The 23,459-nt window shown below is 44.6% G+C and overlaps 3 protein-coding genes across 4 annotated transcripts; 2 read left to right on the plus strand and 1 right to left on the minus strand.

Annotated features, from left to right (window-relative positions):
• Positions 1 to 2,119: 2,119 nt before the first annotated feature.
• On the plus strand, positions 2,120 to 8,391 carry csgalnact2 (chondroitin sulfate N-acetylgalactosaminyltransferase 2). 2 transcript variants are annotated; one of them, XM_068726238.1, is made up of 8 exons: positions 2,120 to 2,223; positions 4,101 to 4,943; positions 5,035 to 5,251; positions 5,410 to 5,511; positions 5,592 to 5,770; positions 5,866 to 5,960; positions 6,507 to 6,588; positions 6,670 to 8,391. In XM_068726238.1, the coding sequence occupies exons 2-8, from the start codon at positions 4,292 to 4,294 to the stop codon at positions 6,960 to 6,962; spliced, it is 1,620 nt and encodes a 539-aa protein (XP_068582339.1). In that variant the 5' UTR covers positions 2,120 to 2,223; positions 4,101 to 4,291; the 3' UTR covers positions 6,963 to 8,391. The 2 variants fall into 2 exon arrangements, with proteins under 2 accessions (XP_068582339.1, XP_068582346.1); XM_068726245.1 differs by lacking the exon at positions 2,120 to 2,223 and adding an exon at positions 3,304 to 3,914.
• Positions 7,454 to 15,981, minus strand: sec23ip (SEC23 interacting protein). Its single transcript, XM_068726225.1, has 18 exons — positions 15,672 to 15,981; positions 14,454 to 14,962; positions 14,085 to 14,292; positions 13,763 to 13,956; positions 13,539 to 13,628; positions 13,344 to 13,464; positions 12,818 to 12,907; positions 12,594 to 12,735; positions 11,785 to 11,993; positions 11,590 to 11,687; positions 11,317 to 11,475; positions 10,971 to 11,066; positions 10,713 to 10,880; positions 10,472 to 10,627; positions 9,996 to 10,098; positions 9,691 to 9,873; positions 9,445 to 9,607; positions 7,454 to 8,791 (listed from the first exon to the last, which is right to left on the minus strand). Exons 1-18 carry the CDS (start codon positions 15,802 to 15,804, stop codon positions 8,707 to 8,709), a joined length of 2,907 nt encoding a protein of 968 aa, XP_068582326.1. The 5' UTR covers positions 15,805 to 15,981; the 3' UTR covers positions 7,454 to 8,706.
• A 310-nt stretch (positions 15,982 to 16,291) lies between these two features.
• On the plus strand, positions 16,292 to 23,125 carry mcmbp (minichromosome maintenance complex binding protein). The gene is made up of 16 exons (XM_068726249.1): positions 16,292 to 16,464; positions 17,410 to 17,501; positions 17,616 to 17,756; positions 17,893 to 17,934; positions 18,024 to 18,113; positions 18,256 to 18,385; positions 18,798 to 18,943; positions 19,093 to 19,190; positions 19,270 to 19,442; positions 20,516 to 20,639; positions 20,746 to 20,863; positions 20,972 to 21,137; positions 21,282 to 21,415; positions 22,155 to 22,319; positions 22,553 to 22,641; positions 22,923 to 23,125. The coding sequence occupies exons 1-16, from the start codon at positions 16,404 to 16,406 to the stop codon at positions 23,047 to 23,049; spliced, it is 1,896 nt and encodes a 631-aa protein (XP_068582350.1). The 5' UTR covers positions 16,292 to 16,403; the 3' UTR covers positions 23,050 to 23,125.
• Positions 23,126 to 23,459: the final 334 nt, after the last annotated feature.

The following is a 23,459-nucleotide window of genomic DNA, read 5'->3' on the forward strand; positions in this document are numbered from 1 at the left end:
AGATATATGCAAGATATATCTTGCATATCTTGGTCATTTTATTCTTGAACATTATGCAATTTGTTGCTTTCAAATGTCATGCATATTTATGTTATGTAAGATTTTTAATTTAAGACTTTTAATTTAAATTTTCAGTTGTGTTGTTAATGTTAATGAAGGTGCTTTCATTTGTCACACTTTTTTAGATATGCGGCCTCAATGGATGACATCTGTGAAGAAGAGGAACGTCATGCCGACCATCTGAGAGAACATTCTCTCTGTGCAGAAGCTCTGAGGCAGGATGTTGTTTGTCATCACCAGCTGCATTTTGTTCAATGTTGTTGAATATTGAAAGCGTACAAAATATTTAATTTTCAGTGGCCTCTTTAGCTTTGTTATGGCATTAAGGCATCATTCAATCATTCAGTGTGATTTAATATTATATCTCTGATGAAATATTGTCTTAATACTTTGATTATTATTTCAGTAAGTATATTACTCCATAAAACTATCATAGTATATTACTATGTAATGACATAAAAATGTTATGACATAATGTTTTAGTTTTGTTTTTTTACTGTGATAATGTCACTTATCTGCTTTGCTTATATTGTTGCTTTTACTGTTTTATAAAGTGCTTTTGAGTACCTTTTAAAGCTCTATACAAATAAAATGTAATATTATTATTGTAAAAAAAGTCTACAAAAATGTCATAGAAAAAAGTCTATTGTATGCCATAAAAATGTAATAGTATAGCATGTCAGACTAAGTCATCAAAAAGCAGTTTTGAGGCATGTCGAACAGTCAGAAAAAAGTCATAATATAGCATGTTGAAAAAAGTCATAAATGAGTCACACTGTAGAATGACGAAAAAAAATCATAAAGAAGTCATAGTATTACATGTTATAAAAAAGTCATAGTATAGCATCAGGAATGTAAACAGCAGCAAAACATGTATTCTCTGGGCAGATAATATGGCCAACACCATAACATCAGGATCACATTGTCCATCAACTTTGACTGTGTTTGAGCACCGAGCGTCATGGTTGAACACAGAGTCCAGCTCCTCTCGTCCCACTGGAGTCCTGCGCTCTGTCCTGGTCAGCCTGTCAGGTCAGCTTGATCTGTGATGCGACGATGGAGACAGGTCTCTGTCAAGAAGTTGGACACAACAGTCACCCAGTCGTTGCTGGGTTCGCCTAAAATACACACAATCTGATGATATAATGATATAAAAAAATATATCAACACAATCATGTTTGAAGCCTGTTGATTATTATCTGTTTCCCTCTTGCCCCCCCCCCCCCCCCCCCCCACACACACACACACACACACACTCTCTTTTTGTATCCTCCAGATGTAGATGAGCCTGTGTGCTTGTGGCTTTTGCCAAGTGTTTATCCACAGCTGGCATTGATTTTTTCGGCCAACAACAGAAGGGAAAGTATGACACAAGCGATGTAAAATGCCATGTCAATAATGTCACAATAATCTTTGATGTTCGTCTCACATCCTCCGAGTGAATTTGACCACTTTGTATATTTGCCCCAAACAGCAGAAAGAGAATAAGTTAACTGTAGCTTCTGAAAAAGGCAGGATTGGACATTTATTAAAGATATGTGACAGACTGGTCATCCGTGGTGTCTCAGTGATTTCCACATAATGTGTGCTGGGATAGGCTCCAGACTGTCATTGTTAATGGGAATTAATGAAGGCAATGACTAAAAATAGAACCTAATGGGAACTTTTCCTGGTTTACTCTATGCACCATAATGATAACAGATGTCATGTTTGCATATTAAACAAGTAATCTGTCTCCACTTAAGTTGTAATTCAATTCAGAGTTGTCAGTGAGTGTAACATCACAGATAAGAGGTTTGTTTTAACAGTTTGCTCAGAGAAATACAAAAAGACATTAACTAATATCTATAAGAAATATGTTATTTCTGTTCACGGTGTATGTGTTGATAAAAAGAAGTGTCATAAAATGTAATTATTTAATATTCTATAATGACTTTACGGATAACAAAAACGTTTTTATTATGAACAAGGAGCTTCAGCGTGTGAGATGACGACACTCGTTAGCAAAGCTCCCATTGGTTGGTTGTTGACCGGAAGTAGACTACGGTCCACTCTCTTCTCTCGGCTCCGTGGCATTTTGCAGGACAGACTGTCTGCTGCTGCTGCTTTTACACTAAACTCACAGCTGTAAGCACAGGCAGGAATGGACAAAGACGGAATTATGTGAGTAGTTGTTTGAACACTATTATAACTGCTTAGCAGGCTCGCTAACAGATATAAAATAACCCAAAAGCGAAGTGAAAGCTCCGAACATCGCTAAGCTAGCTACATAACCGTGTCAATATCCGGTTTGTATTTTCAAAGTAAGTTTCTAGATTGACAGAAGGTGCAGAAATGTGGTCAAAGACTTCTGTGCTGAGTAGCTACCACACGACTTTGTATCCCAAAATATGCATGACATAGATTGAATGCAAATGTAAATCATAATTCACTGTAAAGTTGTACTTTACTTTTTTTCCCCCATTAAAACGCCGACCAAATCAGATATTCAATGACATGCTGAGAAACATCCGATCGAATGTCTTGTTTTTAACACAACTCACTTTTGCCTTCAAATTCACTAGAATTTACAAAACCCTGTTAATGTATGGATGTGTAGTCTTTATGAGTTAATTAATTAAGACATGTGATGTATTCATACCAAGACAATGATATAAATGTCAAACCTGTACTTTAGGTTTCAGCCAATCCTGTGTTGCATTTATCTCGTATTCTGGTCCCTGGCAGCTAGAAAGAAGACAAAGCTCATTTATAGGACACAGTGGTCTATAAAGCATAGACTAATATGTCAAAGTAATGACCAGCAGGAGTTTAATGTGTTTTTTCTTCTTCTTGCATGTGAGAAGGGTGTGTCTTGAAAAAGTTCCTTGTGACATTGAAACACTGACTCTTTTTAATAAAACTATGCAGATGAATCTCACTGACATTATTAAACAGAAATGTTCCAAACTTTCAGTGGGAACAGCACATTTTGCGAGCTTTACACTCCATGAGCTTAGTGTCCGTCTCTGTTTGCAAGACTGCACTTTGGGGCAAACGTCTTGCAAAATACAACTTCTTTTTTGGAGTTGTGGAGGAGCTCTGTTAAGATCCTGCATTTAAAAATACCCAACAAGCAGTTCTCAGTGTAGAGTTTGTGTTATTGTTTCCTCTTTTCTGACCGGTTGAAACCTTGAGACTTCGCCTGATCAGCAGAAGGGCCCCTCTGTGGGTATTCAGAACCCTGCTGGTTTTCATTATAACCGTCTCAAGCCTTGATTTACACCTTTGAGGCCAGGTGAAGACTGTGACTGTCAGGGTGAATAAAATAAAAACAGCATTACTTTGTGTGCTGAGGGCTTGAGCTGTAGGTGTGACCTTCAAGAAACAATGGTGCGTGGTATGTGGTGGAGGAGATGTGGTTTTAAAGCCTCCATAAGGCTAAATACTGAGGACTTAGAGATGCTGGCCTTGTATGAGATCACTTTAGCATATCAGTCACTCAATAATCAGGAAAACGTCTTCCAATACTGGGGTTGTTTTATATATCTTGTCCCTCATTGTATGTGGGTATATGGCTGTTCTGCAGAGTGTCATGCTGTTATTTTGAAAGTAAGCCGCTCAACCGGAAGTTACTATTGAGTCGCTTGCTGTGGAGCTCGCCCACCAGTTTTCCTCTGTGCTGTTGTTTAGCTTACACAGCTAGTCGCCGTGTGTTAGCTTTCCAGGTGAAGCTCGTTTCTTCCTGTCCCCGGTTGATCAGGTTGAAATTAAATCTGTAGAATGTAAAATATTGATAACATTTGGACACGTAGTGAACACGTTGCTACAGAAACATGTTTTATTCATTACCTGAATGACATTTTCACTGGCAGGTTGGTCAATTACACAATGTTTGTATTATTAAATGTTATTGTCTGATTATCTGGTAATAATCCACAACGTTTTAATCCGAACTAGTTCTCTAAAAGTCTTCACAAATGGCTCCCTCCCTGTGTAGTAAAATATTTGTTGTCTTATTGTTGATTTCTGTGATATTTTTTTTAATTTTTTGTACCTAGGTGATCATCGCATGGATTTACCCAGGACAAATGTATGAAGACAGTTATAGGTTGGAGCCAAGAAACAAGACCGTCACAGTAAAATGACACTTCCAAACCTCTGAGATGATGTGCAGACGCACATTGTAAGTAATGTGATCAGAGGGGAAAGGGAATGCAGACTTGCCAGCTATAGCTTGTATGCAAGCGTGATGCCCAGGCGGGGGTTGACGCTCCAGGGCCGGGTCCGCTGGCTCTTTCTGGGCCTCTTCCTGCTGCTGGTGCTGCTGCTGTTCGCATACCTGCTGGAGTGCACCCCTCCAGCGGACGTCAGCCTGGCCCTGCCCGGCCTAGCAGGGGAGACCTACGGGAAGGACTACTACCAGGCCCTGATGCAGGAACAGGAGGAGCGCCACCTAAGCCGCGCCACCAGTCTCAAGCGCCAGATCGCCCAGCTCAAGCAGGAGCTGCAGGAGATGGGTGAGAAGCTCAAGCTCCTGCAGGACAAGAAGGAGCCGCCCGGGGTGCAGGGCCTGGCCGAGACTAAAGACCAAGAGCCGGGAGATCTGCTGGAGTACCTGCATTCTCAGATCGACAAGGCTGAGGTGAACACAGGCGCACGCCTCCCCAGCGAGTACGCCCTGGTGCCCTTTGAGAGTTTCACTACGTCCAAGGTGTACCAGCTGGAGATGGGGCTGACGCGGCACCCAGAGGAGAAACCTGTGCGCAAAGACCGCAGGGACGAGCTGGTGGAGGTCATGGAGGCGGCGCTGGACATCATCAACAACCCCGACGAGGAGGACGGTGTAGAGGAAGACATGCCGATGCAGAGACAAACCTACACAGAGGGTCACTTTACCGAAGGTAAGGTCCACACCGCCGGTCTACGGACGAATACGTGATCACTGTAACTGATGCGTTTTCTCAGAGAGCCATTGTTTTTCATATTTCACAGGACTGTACAGGACAGAGCGAGACAAAGGGACTCTTTACGAGCTCTTCTTTGCCAAAGAGGATTCCAGCAGCTTCCGCCATGTCACACTCTTCAGGCCTTTTGGTCCCTTAATGAAAGTCAGGAGCACATCTGTAGAAACATCAGGAATGATTATTAACATCATTGTGCCGCTGGCAGGCAGAGTAGAAACGTTCTCACAGTTCTTACACAACTTCAGGTGAGAATGAAGCAGAACCTGTCCCCGTCTGTTCGACATGACCCAGCATGTTCTCTTCAAATGTGTTTTCCGGAGTTTCCGGATTTAGCCATTGTTTTTCAATAAGATACAACCTTTGTGTTCCTGTAATTCATTTCAAAATGCCCATGTGTTTTTAGGGAGGTGTGCATACAGCAGGACAGACGAGTACATCTCACAGTGGTTTATTTTGGGCCGGAAGGCCTGCCGGAGGTGAAGTCGTTTTTGGAAAAAATGTCGAGGTTTGTCCTTTCACTGAGAAAGAGCTTTTCGGATGTTTGTGGTACTCGTGTGCTGATAATGTGTTGTGTGTCGTTTTCAGGGAGGAGAGCTTCTCCAACTACACTCTGATCCCAGTGGACGAGGAGTTTTCACGAGGCCGTGGTCTGGACATCGGAGCCCACGCCTGGAAGAAAGGCGACGTCTTAATGTTCTTCTGTGATGTTGACATCCACTTTACACTTGAGTTCCTGAACACCTGTCGCCTCCACGCTGCTCCCAGTAGGTTTTTAACACATTATTGTTTATATTCATTGTTTTAATAGTCCTTTTGTTTACAGGTAGACTTTTACTAAATTGTTCTCAACTGTTTGTAGATAAGAAAGTCTTCTATCCGGTGGTGTTCAGTCTGTACAATCCTGCCATAGTCTACGGGAATTTGGAGCTGGCTCCACCGACTGAACTCCAGCTGGTAAGGACGTCACATTTCTCTCTTAATGATATTTGTACAAAGATTATTTAAATCTGTGTTCTTTAAAGATCCCCATCACACATGTTTTAAGACATTCTGTCTGCTTGGAATGGTAATTTGCATCCGATGTGGATCTGATTTTCCACCAAAAGATTCCAGCTACCGTGTTAAACGTTCTTACTACTACAACTACTTCTTTTCCCACATTTAAAACTGCAATATCTATCAGTTTACAAATTTCTGGAGGTTTAAGTTTCCACGTCACACTTTGTGTAAGTTGCGTACTGGACCGTGATTGGCTTCCAAACTGGTTGTGATGTCATAAAATCATCTTGTAGGTTGACGTTTCAAACTCAGATTTAAGGTGATCACAGAGGAATGTGAAAACAGCCCTCTAGTGTTGAACTCTGCACAGTGAAGCTCAAACATCCGAATGAAGTAAACAATAAGGAAGTGGAAAAGGACTAACTAAAGTGTTTACATAAAGTTCAACCAAATATGTGGTGTTCCCTCATTTATTCTAAGTACGAATCTCTTTCCATATAGATCCACAAAAAAGATGCTGGATTCTGGAGAGATTTTGGCTTCGGAATGACGTGTCAGTATCGCTCAGATTTCCTAAATATTGGTAAGAAATGACGCAATTAATAATGAACTAAGTTTACTCATAAACAACTGATAACGCTGACTTCAAATTGTACTCCTCCAGGTGGGTTTGACCTGGAAGTCAAAGGCTGGGGTGTGGAAGACGTCCACTTGTACAGGAAGTATCTCCGGAGCGACCTCATAGTGATTCGGACGCCGGTTTCCGGTCTTTTCCACCTGTGGCACGAGAAGCAGTGTGCCGACGAGCTGACGCCGGAGCAGTACCGCATGTGCATCCAGTCCAAAGCCATGAACGAGGCCTCCCACTCGCACCTGGGCATGCTGGTGTTCCGGGACGAGATCGAGGCTCACCTACGCAAGCAGGCCTTCAAGACCCAGACCAAAACGGAGGACTGAACCAAGCCTCTTCATTCCCATCAGCATTCCAGCATTAGGACTGCGAGGCGCCGGCAATACTAATCGCACTACAGCCAAGACCTGTTTACGTGGATCCTTCTGCATTTCACCGCACAGCTGTAGACAAATGAATGTACAAAGACAGACATGAATCAATGTGAAGCCTAACAACACGGTACGACGGCGTTATCACACACAGGTACACAATCGGCTAATATTGAACTTGCTGGATGAGAACGAACGGGGATTTTTATGCCGTTATGATCTTGGGAAACAATTTCTCGTTAAGCCATCTTACCTGCTTCAAATGCAGCGCCTGATTTTCCACCAGTTTCTTCATCTTCTGCTTAACCACCTTTGACTGCTGAATGTGACCTCAGCCAGTAGATTTCAGCCCCCCCCCCCCCCCCCAAAAAAAATTAATATCAAACATGATCAAATACAACCAGCTGCTGATGTGTAGTGGAAGAAAGAACGCAGTTACAAAAAGGTAATAAGTCCAGCTTTACAACTATTTATTTACCGTTGACAAAAGGAAGAAGAAGTTGCACTTTGTTGAAATGGAGGTTAAAAAAACACAAGTTGACCCCACAGCCAGAACATTTCTGCAAGTTGAGCATCAAAGCAAATTACAGTCTTTGCTGTTCCAGTTATTGGCAGTTGTGTATATTCGTTCTGTTCTGTTAATATATTTATAGGTTGTTTCAGGCTGGAGATGTGTTAAAAAAAAAAAAAAAGGGAAATTATTTTGTGTGTTTTATGTGAGTCACTATCTTCCTTTGCTGAAGGCGGCTTCCAAGCGACCGGTTTAACAGAGAAGCATGATTTACTAGATGAAGAGCCAGGAGCAGAGAGGAGCTTATAGCATGCAGCGCTACGATATCAGGTCTGTGTGGACCAGTATTATTGTCTGAATAACATTAACATTCGTCCTTTATGCCCAGTGAGTGACTCACAACGTTATGATTCCTAATACTGGACTGAGTTTGAATGTTACGGCTTCCCTTGTAAATACTTTTCTAATATTTTTGTTCTTCTCGTAAACTTCTACCTGCTTAAAATGACATGAAATGTTGTTCCATCTCATAATGAGGACATTTGCAGCTGAACAGTTCAGTCTGAGGTTAGAGAGGCGTGAAGTTAATGAGAGCAGCTGTCAGAACCCGACGTAGAGCAGGCAGGAAGCGCTTTATTTTCCTCACAATGAAAGCAGCTTATTCTTGCATCTCTTCCTGTATTCTTTTTTTTAATTCATGTTTTGCTAATATTACAGCTTTTTGTAGATATACGTTGCCCTCGCCCCGCAGGAGGAATGTTACACGTCTTCCTCTCAGCAGTACACAACAATTTGAACACAGAACCTGTGCAAGGAGTTGATTTATTTTGAAAATGTTGGCCATTAAATAAAACGTACAGAAGGCTGCTTTAACTGCTGATGAGTCAGTCATTTCTGCTGTTTGCATTTGCTTTGACGATACATATCGAGTACACTTGATCAGTTCTATAATTTAAACTATAAAATGTAATATCAAACATGCCTGTGTCTTTAAATCTACAAGCTCATTTGTTTCTTAATTTAAGACAAATGGCATAATACAATTTGTATTATTCATCTGTATACAATAAACTACATGAATAGAAAATAAAAGAAAAAAAAAGGTAGAAAATTAAAATCTAGGTAAACTTGACATGAAATCAACCGAATGGGAAAGTTTCAGACAGGCTTCTCTTCATCTCCGGGACTTCATTGTATTAGTGTGCTGTCTGGATGGATCCCAATGGTCTTGTAGATCTCTTTGAGAAGAAGCAGAGCTGTGTCTTCAGATTGCCTAAAAACAACAGGAGAGTTAATGTAAAGGATTTACCTTCAGCTGCTGACAGCTCACTCATAGCTACAGGCCGGGAGGACGCGTCACAGTAGGAAGAGCGCAGCTGTTCCTAATGACATTAAGGCTGGATCAGTTCTACACGCGTGTGTCGGCACGCACAACACCAGGACCCAGAAACCAGAGCAGCTAAATAGAACTCAGCCGTCATTCATTTGATTATTCAAACCGGTGTTAAAAGGTCAACATGTTTGCTGTTAAAGGCCTTTTAATATGAAAAACACCACACTCAGCGTTTTTAAATTCTTTTTTTTTTTACAGCTGGTCCAATCGGAACTTGAAAGAAGTAGTTATTTTTCTTGAAGTTATGCAGATACAGCAAGGAACTGCTTTATAATCGAGACTTAACTGTAAAAAAAAGAAATTGTAAAAAGTGAAAAAAAGTCAATCCAACCAAAAGCTGGAACACTTACATTCTTGGTATTTTTGTTTAATAAAGTATTTACCGATTCATTTACAATTTAAATTTCAAAATAAAAGCGGACACTAATCGTTTCACCTTTTGTTACCATTGCTCGTTGGTGGACGGCCTGAATTTGAAACGTTATAGTTAACATGTGACCATGCAGCCTGAATGAAATGGAGGTTCTATGTACCAGTAGCAGAGATGACTCTGGAGGGCAAACAGGTACTCGTTGAAACTCTCGATGGGCTTCTCCTGCAGCACGTAGTCGATGCGATTCCCTCCATTCAGCATCCCGACCTTCACCTGAGGCTCCTCCTCTTTTATTGGCTCCGGGCTCTCTGGGATCTTATGATCTGCGAGTGACCAGGACGGAGTCATAAATATCTCCCGATACAGTAATAGCTCGATTGAAGAGCCACAAGTGAGAGAAACTCACCCTCCCGCGCCTGCTTCTCCTCTTCTTCGATCTGATTGGCCACCATGGCCAGCTCGGCCTGAAGCTGGGCAGACGAGGTGTGAGCGCGAGCGAAGTCGTTGAGCGTCTGCCAGGCGCTCCTGAGGGAGCTGATGAAACCGTGCTTCAGGTCAGAGCCCATCCTGGTGAGACTCTCCTTCAGCTCTGAGACACAAAGAGATTCATCACTAACTCCATCCGCGGGGAGAAGAAGACCGCCGCAGTGGTCTGGATGTAAGGGCGACGCAAGCAGAAATGTACGGAAACACGATGGGTGAGTGTCGTACCGAGATGAAGCCTCTTCCTTCCTTTGTGGTGTGGGATCAGAACAGGCTTGAAGTCCATGTCCGGTAGTATCATGGGCTCAATCCTGTATGCCACCGGGTCCAACTGAAGGGAAATGAGTCATTGATGAAGCCGTCAGATTGTAACGCATAAAAGGGACTCCACTTCACTGCTTTCATCGCAATTTGATTTATACTTTTAGCCTCTTAGTTTGTACTTTCATTCAGAGGAACTAATATGTAGGGTTAAGGGGACATTACTATGTTTCTGTGACTTTAAAGGCAACACTCTGAAGTAAAAAAGGCTAATTTTAAGAATTACAGCTGATGCCTTTGCACACTACAATAATATGTAGAGACTTGCAGTTCAAAACAAGAGAAACTAAAACTCTAAAACTAACTAAAAGTTAACTTTTGAGCATCTGTAGCTTATTCAGCAGTAATTCCTTCAGGATGCACAGGATAGACCAGCTGCATACCGGATGGTAAATATTGAAGAAGCCCTTGCAGGTGGGCAGCTGGTACGTCTCTTCGATCTTCTCCAGTCCTCGGACTGTCAGAAACATGCCGATTGGAGAACCCAAGGCGAAGAAATTAATCGGCTCAAAGTCCAGAGCGTGGTAAACCACCGACACCTGCAGAGCAAATGTCATTAAATGTTAAGAAAAATTCAGAATCAGCTTGAACACGATCGGTTGTTGCGTTTAAAGTCACATTTACCTGCCCAGTGCCAACTTCAAAGTAGTTGTAGTCGACGTGGATGGAGTTGCCCACCGGAAGCTTCTTCACAGAGGGATCGGGAAGAGCTTCAGCTGCTGGCGGGGGCGCCGCGACCTGACTGACCTCTTTGAGCTCCGCCTTCTTCTCCCGGGCGGCTTGACGTGCAGCCTGCAAAAAACCGAGACAGAGACACCAGCAGTGTGTTAACCGTCACCGTCTGTTTGCAAGCCTCACAGGCGCTCGAGAGACTTCACGCACCTGCTTGTTCACTCGTTCTTTGACAAACTTGGCGATCTTCTTCCTGGGACCCAGTGGGATCCCCATCTCTTTCAGGTCCTCGATTGTGCACATGAGCTGAAAGAAGCGGGACGAAAGTGAAACAGCCACAAACATCTTACAAAGAAGATCAAAAGCTGAGCTGCTATCAAACTACCTCCCACATTGCAGTACTTAATTACAACATTTAAAATGTTCCTCCATGACGTCAATCACGGCTTATTATTCATAATGTTGGCCTTTTTTGTAAACCACAAACCCCCTTGACTTACCAATGTAAGGAAACACGTTTGACTTTATGACAAGCAAAGGAGGCTTTTATTCTTACAAAAGATTCAACGTCAATCTTCTCCTCATCGAAGGTGTTCTTGTACTCGGACAAGCCCAGGTGTTCCAGCATGGCAGAGAGATCCTCAAACTCCTCCCCCTCTTCTTTGGGCTCCTCTTCCACAGCTGGAGGCGTGGCGGCATTATTGCCCTGTGTCACCTGATGGGAGAGGCAGAATTTACAGTCATGCACTGCAACATTATTCTTAATAGCAAAATCAGATGTTTGATAGATGACATGTTTCTGTTTATGTTCCATTAAGTGGTGTGTGACCTGTTTGGTGTCTCCATTAGCAGTGGGTATGATTGGCAGGGCCAGTGCAGAAGAGCCATTCTTCTGATTTGACAACAGGTCAAAGAGAATCAAGGAGCCTGCGAGTACAAAGGAGAAGAAAACAATCCAGGTGAACCACAGAAGAAGAAAACCAAAGCCAGTGGTGTAGAAGCTGAGAATCAACTGGTTTAGTACCCAAGCTGTGTCCGGCCACTGATGTGCTTCCTCTGTAGTCTGGGTTCCTCTTCATGAACAGGGCGTAAAGTCTGTTAATCTCTTGGGCAACTGTGTCCATGATGGTCTGGCAGTAAGTGGGACTGTTGTAGAAGAGCACGTCTAACAAAGTCTCATTGGTAAAGTGACGTAAGCGTCCAGTGCTGGGCAACGTAATCTTCTTTATCCTCCTGCAAAGAGAAGTAAGAGATGTGGCCACAGTTGATTAGGAAATAAAACACCATATATACATATACACACACACATATACATATATATACACACACACACACACACACACACACACACACACACACACACACACAGTAGTATATTTACGAGTCAAACCACATACACTGTCCTGCTGCTGAGTCACAAAAACACCAAATAGTTATGAATCCGCAGCTGAAAATAGTCCCCAACAAAAGCATTATTTCCTCTTGTTTAAGTAACAACTACAATGGCCAGCTGTTTCTAGGAAATTACTGAGCATCTTTAAAAAAAAAATCTGAATCTATATATTTGGTACCTGTTGTGTAATAGAAATGCCCTTTGGCTGAGTGCCACAGACAGAGTATTGAGAGACAGACAATGGCATTGTTGGGTTTGGTCTTTTCATTTGCTGTCAATAAAAAAATGACCTTCTGTACATTGAATGGAAAACTGACTTTGAATGCATCCACGGATCCACTGTCATTTACACATACATCATTAGGGAGCATTAACTTCTAAAGTTTGCGTTGATCATCATCAAAAGCTTCCACAGTCGGTGTCCACCTGCCTCTCCTCACCTGTCCACCCCAGTGGCATCTCCATGCAGCGCCGTGTGCCACTGGACGGGGAGGAACTCCACCCTGCTGATGGCGTGCTCATCCAGCGGCTTCTGGAAGTGACTGTGCAGCAGCTTCAGCGACACGCTGCGGAAGTCGTCCACTGAAAGCACAGGGGTTACTTCAGTACCGCTTACTTCAGGTACACCGATTCTGGCGAACGGCACGATTTGTTTGGCACTCACCGCACTCGACCATGCTCCGAAACCTAAGGTCACACACAGGACCGATTCCATGAACCATGAACACGAGATGATCCACCGTCGAGAGCTCACCTGAAACAGATGCAGAGGATGGACGTTTCATCCACACGATCGCTCATCGCCCTGTTAACGTCTCGACGCGCACCTACAATCTGAACTGTGCTAAATTATAATTAAGCTGCAATACTTTACCAGCTAGATATCAAAATGCACCTCGCAGTTAAATCGGACTTAACTGTTCCTCATAAAACAGACTGATGTCTGGCACTTCCTCTAATGTCTTTTGAGATGCCTCATCTCACTTTATGATGTCCTGACAATTTATTTTTCTATGAATACTTTTAGAAAGGCTTTCTTGTTGGATCAATGAGCTTAGAGTTTATTAGCATTTACATGAGGAGTCTAACACATAGCACACGCTGGGTTTTATGTTGTTGTTGTTGTTGTTTTTCAAATAAGTGCCTTCGCTTCACATTAAATGAACTGGGGCACAGAGGAACTTGACTACCATCTGGTACTTCATCATGGTCATCATCAATCCCTCTCTTCACCACTCTGGGCCTGGTCTGCCCGTCCTGAGTTGTGCCCCACTCATCTGGCATGGAGGAGGGCTGAAACTGCACAATCACCTACGGAGGCCAACAGAACTCATTAGGTCAAAGTAACAGGATGAATCATTTACTCTCATCAGACTGTGGTTTACCTTTGGATTGTGCATGACAATGGTCTCTCCTGATGGGAACTCCAGTCTACGGTGCCACTGGTTGGTAGACACGGCTTTCTTATATTCTGCCTGAAGTTAAAGACATACTGTTTAAGCATATAAAGTGACTTATAACACAAAAAATTGCACATTAGAGTTGATGAAAAGGAGATATATAGCATATATAATAACCGTTTCTGGTCAAATGTAGCAGTGAGACGAACCTCCAGCTTGTCACTAAACTCCTCAGAGTACGGAATGAAGCGACTATCCGTCTCCCCTTTGTAGAACCAGCTGCAGCGCCGGACCTCCGTGGGCTCCTCTTCCCAGTACACCGCAGTCCGCATGCGGTCGTAGAGCTGCACGTCGTAACGACCTCCATCCGTACGTCTGATCACATTTTCTGGGTCCGGTTGAACTGGAAGAACAAAAAGGCCCACAAACGCGTCAGAGCATCTCACAGTTTCATCGCTCTGTGACAACACCCACACTGCCACGGTGACATGTTGAGTTTTCTCTGGAGGAGAACATGCACGGACCACACACCTGAGTTATACGTCTCCTCTAGCTGAAGCGAGTCAATGATACTGAAGGGAAGCCAGACACTCTTTGACTCCACTTGCTTGCAGTAGAACCAGTGAGGCTGAACAGCCTCATAGACATTGTAGTTATATGGCATCATGGGACCAGCAGGGACTATCGCTCCGGCAGTGGTGGCTGTGGGCGGAGGCGCTTGATACTGTGTGGGAGGAGGCTGAAGAGAGAAGGGGGAAAAAAGAATCCTGATTATGAATTCCTCTTCACTAATGATGACGGCATATGAGGCATATAGCTGGTTCTCTGTTATTAGTGATTTCAATGACCGGACAAACAAATCTGACAGTCACTGATTATCATATATATTTATATATACACCTTTGTGAATGTGGGTCCTGACAGCGGGAATGTCTGTGGCGGAGAGCTGAGAGCGTACGGGTTCTGCTGAGGCGTGTGTGTTGGTGGCAGGACCTCTGGAGCAGGAATATACGGACTGGCTCGGCTGCTGGTGGGGGTGTGCCGGTACGGGTTATGACTCTGTGGCTGCATCTGTGGAGGCGGTGGGGTCATTGCGGCGGGGGGAGGAGTGTGACGCCCCATAGGGCTCTGGTAAACCGCATTGCCGAACGCTGGAGGTGCAGGATGGTTCATTTGGGAGCCTGGCGGGGGTGGCGGAGCCACGCCGACACTGCTGGGAACAGGCGGCGGGCCCGTTGATGTCGGGGCCGCAGACAGGGCCGGCGGCGGGCATGGCGACTGACCGATGGCTGCGAAAGGGTCACTGCTGGTTACGGGGCTGGAGAAGTAGTTGAACGTAGAGGGGGCCGGCCCATTCCCAGAGGTCTGACCTAGAAAGCTGTCTTCTTCTCCAACGTCAGTGGAATCAACTAATAAATCAAAGCAGGAATTTAAACAGTGACCACATTTATTTGTCCATAAATCACCTGATATGTTTAAACACAACAGAGGAATGTGCAAGAGTCCAAGGGGACATCTTCAAATGTCATGTTTTGTCCCACAAAACTCCAAAGACATTCTATTTACAGTGATATAAAAGCATATCACAGATTTACATAATTTATGGATTATCAGCATTGCTGACCATTTCTGTCAAAAAAGTTGATTAATCAATCAACCATTTCATCTCTATATAATAGTACATCAGTACATTTACAATAAACAGCTGCCACTGAGGATGTTGTGAATGTGAAAACATGTTATATACAACACAGACTACAGGTAAATTCAGCTAATTTGGCAGTAGTGTTTTTAAGAAGGACTTTAGTTTGTCAGCTGAAGCAGAAAGAAGGAAGTGGCAAATTTAAAGACAAGTTTTGATGACTTAAAAGTGGCTGTTAATCCTCCTCATGTAGCACCAGACAGGGTACAGTGTGTACAATATACATCACTGTCAACTCGGCTCACTTCTCTGACAGACGACCGTCCGCTCAGACACGCTGTTTCTATCCGTTTCTCTCACTTTTACACTGAGTGACAGCTGACAGTAGAGCAGGAACCGGGGTTAGCTAGCTAGCTTAGCCTGCTAACGACACCGCTAGTGTTTAGGACGTTTCCTCGGTCGGTATTTCATCTCACCTCCTGACAACACCGCAGGACCAGTGGCGTGACTCACTGGCATGAACGGCAGATTGAAGTTAAACTCCGGAGCAGCGCTGAACAGTAAATTTGCACTGGTGTTGGCAACATTGTTATTCTTTCTATCTGCCATTTTCCCCTATAATCACACGTAGCCGCTGACGTTACTGCCGCAGCCCGGCGGTGAACGCTCGGTTCTCCAAACGGTGGTTTCGCTGCCCTCACCGATTTCACCGACCTCTAAAGCGTTAATAGTGTTTCAACATAATACAGGACGGCTAAACATATGTTCTATAGGTCTGCTAAATCCACGTAGGTCGTCTGACCGTTGTTCGTTGGTTGTAGGAAAAACTAACACTTCCTCTCACTACTGCCGCCTACAGGTCAAACCGTTCAAATACAGCGAGCACTGTCACTTTGTATCATTGTAATGGGCTAAAATAATCAATGCTATTTTTAATTAAGAATATTATAATAAACGAGTATACGGAATACATGAGTGGTCTCCTCACTATACCACCAACCTAAACTCAAAACACCCCGCCCGCTTACAGCTCCGAGCTCCGGTTGGTCCCCGTGTTCCAAACAAACGAACTACGCTCTTCGACTGGTGACGCAAATTTCCCGCCCTCACTTCTGCCATCCTGTGTGCGGGAAAGTAACCAAATAAGTGTTTTGACGGATATTTTATTTTGTTATATTTTATATTCTCCAGACGCTAGTCAGTGCCTAATGATGCCTTCCACACAGGACTGGATCAACGACCCTCTCGGTGTTGTTGAAGGGATGTTCGGTAAGAGACGCACCGGAACTTCACTCCTTTGACAGCGAACCTTAACTCGTGAACCTCGCGAGTTAGCTGTATGGCTACGGACCATGCTAGCGACCATGCTCCTCACATGTAGACCTTAGGAAATAGAAAATAATTGAATAACATGCGGGTTGAAACCGCCAACGCTGGTGTGCTGCAGCTTGTTCCGGCACCGTCACATGATGAAGTGCTGTGTGTGCAGTTTTGATCTGAAGACCTCTGTGCACACATCCACATTAACAGTCCACGACACGATGCATTCACGGGTCTTTAAAGTGTCTTTAAGTCGTTTAAAACGTTCTTAACGTCTCTGAATGCTCTGAATTGGTTTTGGATATAGATGCTATTGTATTTTTTGTCCTAATAACGGCTTCAGAAGTTGTGAAATATAGTGTTATTTCTTTGTCAAGATATGAATGATGTTCTGTTCAGCTCCTCTTATCCACCAGTAAAAAGAACCTGACGCTATTTCAAAAATACATAGTCAGAAAGCAAGTACTTTATCACTTGTAAATAAAGTGGACAATATTGATATGTATTTTTATACTAGTCAAACCGAAATCTATTCATAATAATATATATTTTTTTACATTATAGTTACATTTGGTTAATGATTTGACAGTCATGGGCAGAAAAATTACAAAAATGCCAATTTCACAGAAAAAGCTATTTTGAGTAAATATCTCATTGTTCTTCACACCACCACGGTTAGCACTGGTTTTTGTTTGTTTGTTCATCCCTTCCTTACATTATAATATTTTATATAAAGTAAGCAAGCTGAATGAAAACTAATCACCGGTATTCTCAAAGCCGAGGTTTTCTGTCACTATACAGGGCCAAATTATTTTAAATGAATAAACTTATTTAAACTATTTCAATGTTGCCTTAAATGAAAAATAACATTTTGCTCTCGTTGATTATTTTTAGCCGCTTCCCAGAACAATCCAAACTCTGGATGGGAGGCGAAAGCGGTTGAATTCTTTAAAGATCATCTGAAAGAGAAGGACGCTCACGCCTGGGTAATGCAGCTCTCCGATGTAACGTCCACAGAGATGCAGGAGACGCCTGTACACGTCAATGTCACCGCCCCGTTTCAGCGCTCCTAAATGACAACCACCTTCGTTTTGGTGCAGGTCCCGTCTTTAAACGATGTCCCTCTTCACTACCTGAAGCCAAACAGCCTGGTGAAGTTCCGCTGCTTGATCCAAGACATGTTCGATCCGGAGTTCTACATGGGAGTGTATGAGGCTGTCGATCCATCTACAAAGGCTAAAGTAAGCGCTTCACATACACATACATGAACAGCCCTCTCATGTGTGTGTCCCATGCATGTTTTTGGTTTTTTTTGCATTCATAATGCATGAGACGTCATCACAGTATCATCTTATTTTACTGTGTGACTGCTCCCAGGTGTTGCGATGTGGGAAGTACAAAGATGTGACGGAATGCGGGGTAAGTACCGCTCTGCTAAACCACTCAAGAGATCCATAAATCCCTCACTTCAGCTTTACTCACACATGTGACACGTGTTTGTCTCCCAGGTGGATTTCGACTCCAGGAACACCGTGACGGCGGAGAGACAGACTTTCTACTGCGTGCCGATCCCCGGAGAAAGTCCCTGGGTGAAAGAGATATCCTGATATAGTCCAGATTGTGTGTGTGAGATGCTCCTCGGACAGGATTTCTTTGTCACGTGTTCTTCGCTGCACCCGACTCGTGTCGGATGTATTTTTTATAATAGTGCGCCCCTAGTTTTCCTTAATTCTGTCGCACAGCTATGCCGGCTCCAGCCAAGCGAGAGTGGTTCCCTCCACCTCGTACGCACCGACGAGACAGAAGCGCAGCTACGAGGAAGACGACGACATGGACACTCAACCGCAGAAGCAGAGGGAGCCGCATGCTGGTATGAGCTGCTGTTTAAAGGGAACATGGAGCAGAATGCAAAACAGAAGCGTCGTCCATTCAGCGTTTTACTGCTGTCAAGGTGTTTTAATAGACACAAGTCTTGTAGTTAAGTTTTGTTCCCATGGAGATACAAATTCACCTCGGGAGATAAAGGTAGTGTTTTACTGCATTTTGATTATGTAGTTCCTTATATGTGCTCCTCTCTCTATCTGCTTGTATAACCCACAGGTGAATGCAATGTTCTGTTAAAGTTGCCACTAGGCACTCTGGGAAATGTAGGAAACTGCTAATTGCAGCACGTGTAGCGAGCTGGTACACCAGAGATGACTTCTTAGATTATTTAACAATAAAAGTATAAAGATTGAGGATGTTTTGCCATAAATGCAGACTGCTCCCTGCTCTCGCTGCAGGTCCTCAAAGTCCATCAGAACAACACGGCAATGGTGACTGTAAGCGGCGGGAGACGGAAGCTCCTTCCAGCCAGACGGCATCTGCCTCCCATCTGGACCTCAACTTCCCCCTGCCAGGAGAGAAAGGCCCCTCCTGCCTCCTCAAGGTGTGTTTAGTCTCCTCCCGGCTCATTTTCGTTGCCTGGTCAGCGATGCATCTCTCTGCTCTAAGAGGTGATTTGTGAGACGATACCGCTGTTACCGGCAGACTGTCCCAAGTAGAGAACGGTGGCTAAATTGTGCGTGTTGCTGGCAGGTGTATGAGGACTGGGACGGCTTCAAAGTGAACGACACAGTGGAGGTCTTCGGGATCCTCTCCGTCAGCCCTGCTCTCAGCGCGCTGGCCGACGAGAAGTAAGACACGGCGTTTAGTTTGATTTCCCTCCTGGCGTCGATGTGCTTTCGTGGCTCACTCTTGGCGTGTCCACTACAGGGACGCCTCCTCGTCCCTCCTGGACCCCGCGGACAGCATGGAGACGGCGGAGGAGCAGAGGGTGCACAGCCCGCCGGCCTCGCTCGTCCCTCGCCTCCACATGCTCTACGCCAAGCCACTGCCACACAACAACCCCCTGCTGCCAGCCGCCGCCTTGGAGGACAACAGTGCCTGTAAGGACCAACAGTAGCCCCCCCCCCCCCCCCCCCCCCCCCGTGTTCGTATGACTGTAAATGCCAGTAATCATTAATATTTCAACCTCAGTTTTTGAATACCAGGCTATTGCACCACATCCGCGCTGATGTTTCCATGATAAGAAGCTGAACGGAGGCAACATTTTTACACTGATGTAAATGAGTCTAGCTGCAAGTCATCTGATTTGCATACTGATGGTGGGTTGTTTTGACACATGGTGCCCTGCACTTTTGCAAATGCAGCGTGTATTCATCCCCCAAGAGGAAGCCCGCGTGAGTAAACATCGGTGAAATGGCCCGATGTCGTCAGCTCAGCAAACAGATCAATGTTTAATTGTCATAAAAAAAACAACGTGGGCGTTTTTTTGGTAAAACATTAAAACACCTTTTGACTAGAATATTGCTGTAAACACAAGAGAGAATATAACAGGCGTACATAATGAGTAATATCAGAGGATTATCAGTGGTGCCGCTGCAAAACCTCGACACAGTCTTCTTGTAAACATGGACAAACACAACGGGCTGAAATGGGCTGCGCATCCTTTAGAAAACATTCCCTACTGCTGTATCTTTCTTGAGCTTACACAATATGAAAGTGTAATATCAATCCAGCAGCACTGGTGCTCAGTTATAATTCTATTCACTCTGCCTTGCTGACACTGGGTCGATGTTACGAAACGTACTATGATGATGTACAGGCTTCGTCAGCTTTTTACAAAGACAAGTCAAGTCGAATGACTACTCCGTCAAGGTAAAAATGTATCAATAATTTAAAAAATCTATTTTAAAATGTGTCAAGCAAAAACATTGTTAAATGTGAGAATTTGCCTCATTCATCAATTAGTCAGATGCAACAAGGAGGACAAACCAGACACTGGCTCGATAAACTATATGTTTTTGCGTCGGCCGCCGTAGTTCTTCACTCTTGGCGCGCGGCAGAAGTTTCAGTTGGTGGCAATCTGCTCCCTCACCACTAGATGCCGCCAGATCCCCCACACGAGACCTGCAGTAGCCATCGGGACTTGTTTTAACTCTTTGTCCTTCCTCCTCAGTTTTATCTTCGACCCTGAGCGAGATGGCCGCTGTCAGGGCAGAGCTGCTCTCATACTTCACTCACATCCTTCTGGGCGACGCCCTGGCTGCTGAATACCTCATTCTGCATCTCATTTCTAACGTGTACGTTAAGTTAAATCTGTTGTGTTGAAGCGGGAACCTTCCGGTCTTTTTGTTGCTTCATGCTAAAGCCATTTTATTTCACGATGCGGTTCATTTTCTCTCGCAGGTACACCAGACGGGACGTCCTCCCACTGGGCAAGTTCACCTTAAACCTGAGTGGCTGTCCTACTGTCTCCTCGTACACCGAACGCTTCTACCAGATCATCCAGCAGCTCGTGCCGTCTGTGAGGGAACATTCTCACTTCCAGCTACTGCAAATACTAGGTTCATTTATCTGTTTATTTTCGTTTTCAATGAACGTCCACTAAAGGCCCCCTTCTCTTCCCCTGCAGTCGTTCTATCTGGGCATGACCCTCCAGAATATGAACCAGATGCGGTTAGTGCCAAAAAAAGACTATGTGGCCAACCGGCTAGTGAGTGGGGCCCTGCAGCTGGCCAGAAACACTTCCCTCTTCCTGGACGAATCCCAGCTGGAGCAGGGACAGCTGGATACAACAGGTGAGGCTTCTAGAGGCCACGAGGGGGCGACACTGAGAGGACAAGTTTAATGCCCTACCTGCAGGCTCCACACGCTGTCGGTAGGATTCGATTGAGCTAACGCTAAACGGGCCGGATCTTCTTCTGTGTGTTTTTGTTGTGTAGGTGTGCGCAACGTCACGGCCCTGGGGAACCTGATCTCGTGGCAGAAGGTTGATTATGACTTTAACTACCACCAGATGGAATTCCCCTGCAATATTAACGTGCTCATCGCGTCAGAGGGCCGCTCGCTGCTGCCGGTGAGGACAAAGAGGGATGAGGCGTGCAACTGTAGGACAAAAAACTCACCCCTACCCACCACTGATTTCCCCCCACCCCTAACCCGCCCTCCCCCGCCACGGCCCGGGGAGGGCTTAGGTTTCTTTCAGCCTCTCATGAGACGAGCCACATCTGACGCTGGAGGTCGTTTCCAGCCGGCGTCACGCTGTCATCTCAGCTGCCATTGGTCGGCTGCAGCAACCCCTCCAGCCAGCGGCTTTAGCTCGGGTCTCACTTTGTTGCGAACAGCCCGAGGAATGTGCCGCGTGCTATTCCTGTGCGTTGGTCTAATGGGTTGTCATGGTGGCAGCTGTGTGCCAAAGGAACAATCCTGGGAGAGGCGTCAGGCTCGGCCATCTATTAGTCCCGCAGTGAAGGGCAGCGCACTGTAAACCACTCCCAGGGCTGATTAGAAGTCAGCAGTGCACGGCCGTGTTTACATTGAATAGCTATTGGCTGATGATCAGCTTGACTGTCCAGCTGCTCGAGTGCTTCACGGTCAGCCCGCCACGGCTTTGCTCCTGTCTGGCGGGCTTTGAAGTTTTGACAGCATGCCAGACTAGGCGTGCACGCAGCAGGCAGAGCTGACTTTTGCATAGCAACACCTATGGGGAAAAACAAAACAAATTAAAAAAAAAAAGTAAAGATGCATTTAGCGTTTGTTTGTGCAACGTTCTTCCCTGGCACAGTGTCAATATTTCTTTGTCCGTTACTCCACAGTCAGACTGCCGGATACACCTACAGTCTCAGGTTGCCCCGGCCGACACGGAGGAGTATCTCAGCAGCATCCGAATGCATCCGCAGGCGTCCCAGCTGAACAAGTTCAGAATGTACCTGAGCGTGGCTCGGCTGCTGGACTACAGCATCTCTGATGAAGTGACTAAGGTGAGACGTGCTGTCGTCTTCAGCCTGAGTCGAGTTACACAAAACAGTGACATGAACCCTGGGGGACAGAAAAGTAGTATTCATAAAATGTAATCAGTGGAACTTGGATCTAGTTGCTTGCAGCTTATTTGTTCCTCTATGTACCTACCAGGCGTGTGTGTTTATAATGAGCAGTCTGTTATCATCTGTCTGCATTAGAGCGTCCTCTAACAGCTTGTTTCTGATGTCCTCAGTCGGTTGAGGATGACTTTGTGGATATGAGGAAGGACGACCCCCAGAGCATTTCTGCTGAGGACCTCCACAGGATGCTCGTTGTGGCGAGGTGGGCTGTGACTACAATTATATAAGCTACTTACTTTATTTTATCTAGTGAGAGCAGCAGCCTGTAAAGTCCTCTTTAAAAGTGTTAAAGAAACATAACAAGCCGTTATGACCAACAATGGAAATGCCAGATATGACATAAGCAGTGACAAGGGGCTTATGCGACCAAAATAAAATAGTTGTTTAATACTTTGAATCACTGTTGGTCTGAAGGAAGGGCTGGGAAACTGAAATGTTATTGCCGTATTTGGAGTATTAATTAGCGTGTGTGACTGTCTGCAGGTTGCTGTCTCTGAGCCTGGGACAGACCTCTCTGTCCAGAGACTGCTGGCTCAGAGCCAAACACACCGAGCTGCTGCGGAGGAGCCGGATGGAGCAGCACAAGTGCGTCAACGGCAACGAGCCGTGATCAGAGCAAACAAGAGGGCTTTTGTTTTTGCTACCTAAAAAAAAAAATTTGTAATAAAGATGTTTTTCATGTGTCATATAGTTTCGTGTTCAACTTCTTTCCAGAACTAAGTTGCAGACATGATTTGAATATATTTTAACTTACTGGGTTGTAGTTTGTACTTTAATTTTGCCTTAATGTCCCAGCTTGCTGCAAGGTCCATGTCATTATTTCTCATAATTAATTTCTTTAGTTTGTGTATATACAGTTGCTAGAAAGAGCAAACTGACATGATGGCATAGATACTTACTGTTAATGGATTTGACATTAAACCTCATGCAACAAACTTACACCCATATTTATTATTTTTATTCCAATGAATGTTACGAGACAAAGTGTACAGTGCACTTCAAGTAAAAACACACCTGAAG

Source organism: Cebidichthys violaceus, unplaced genomic scaffold (assembly GCF_023349555.1).
Source record: "Cebidichthys violaceus isolate CVI_PGR_0920_01 unplaced genomic scaffold, fCebVio1.0.p SCAF_10, whole genome shotgun sequence".
Lineage (NCBI taxonomy): Eukaryota > Metazoa > Chordata > Actinopteri > Perciformes > Stichaeidae > Cebidichthys > Cebidichthys violaceus.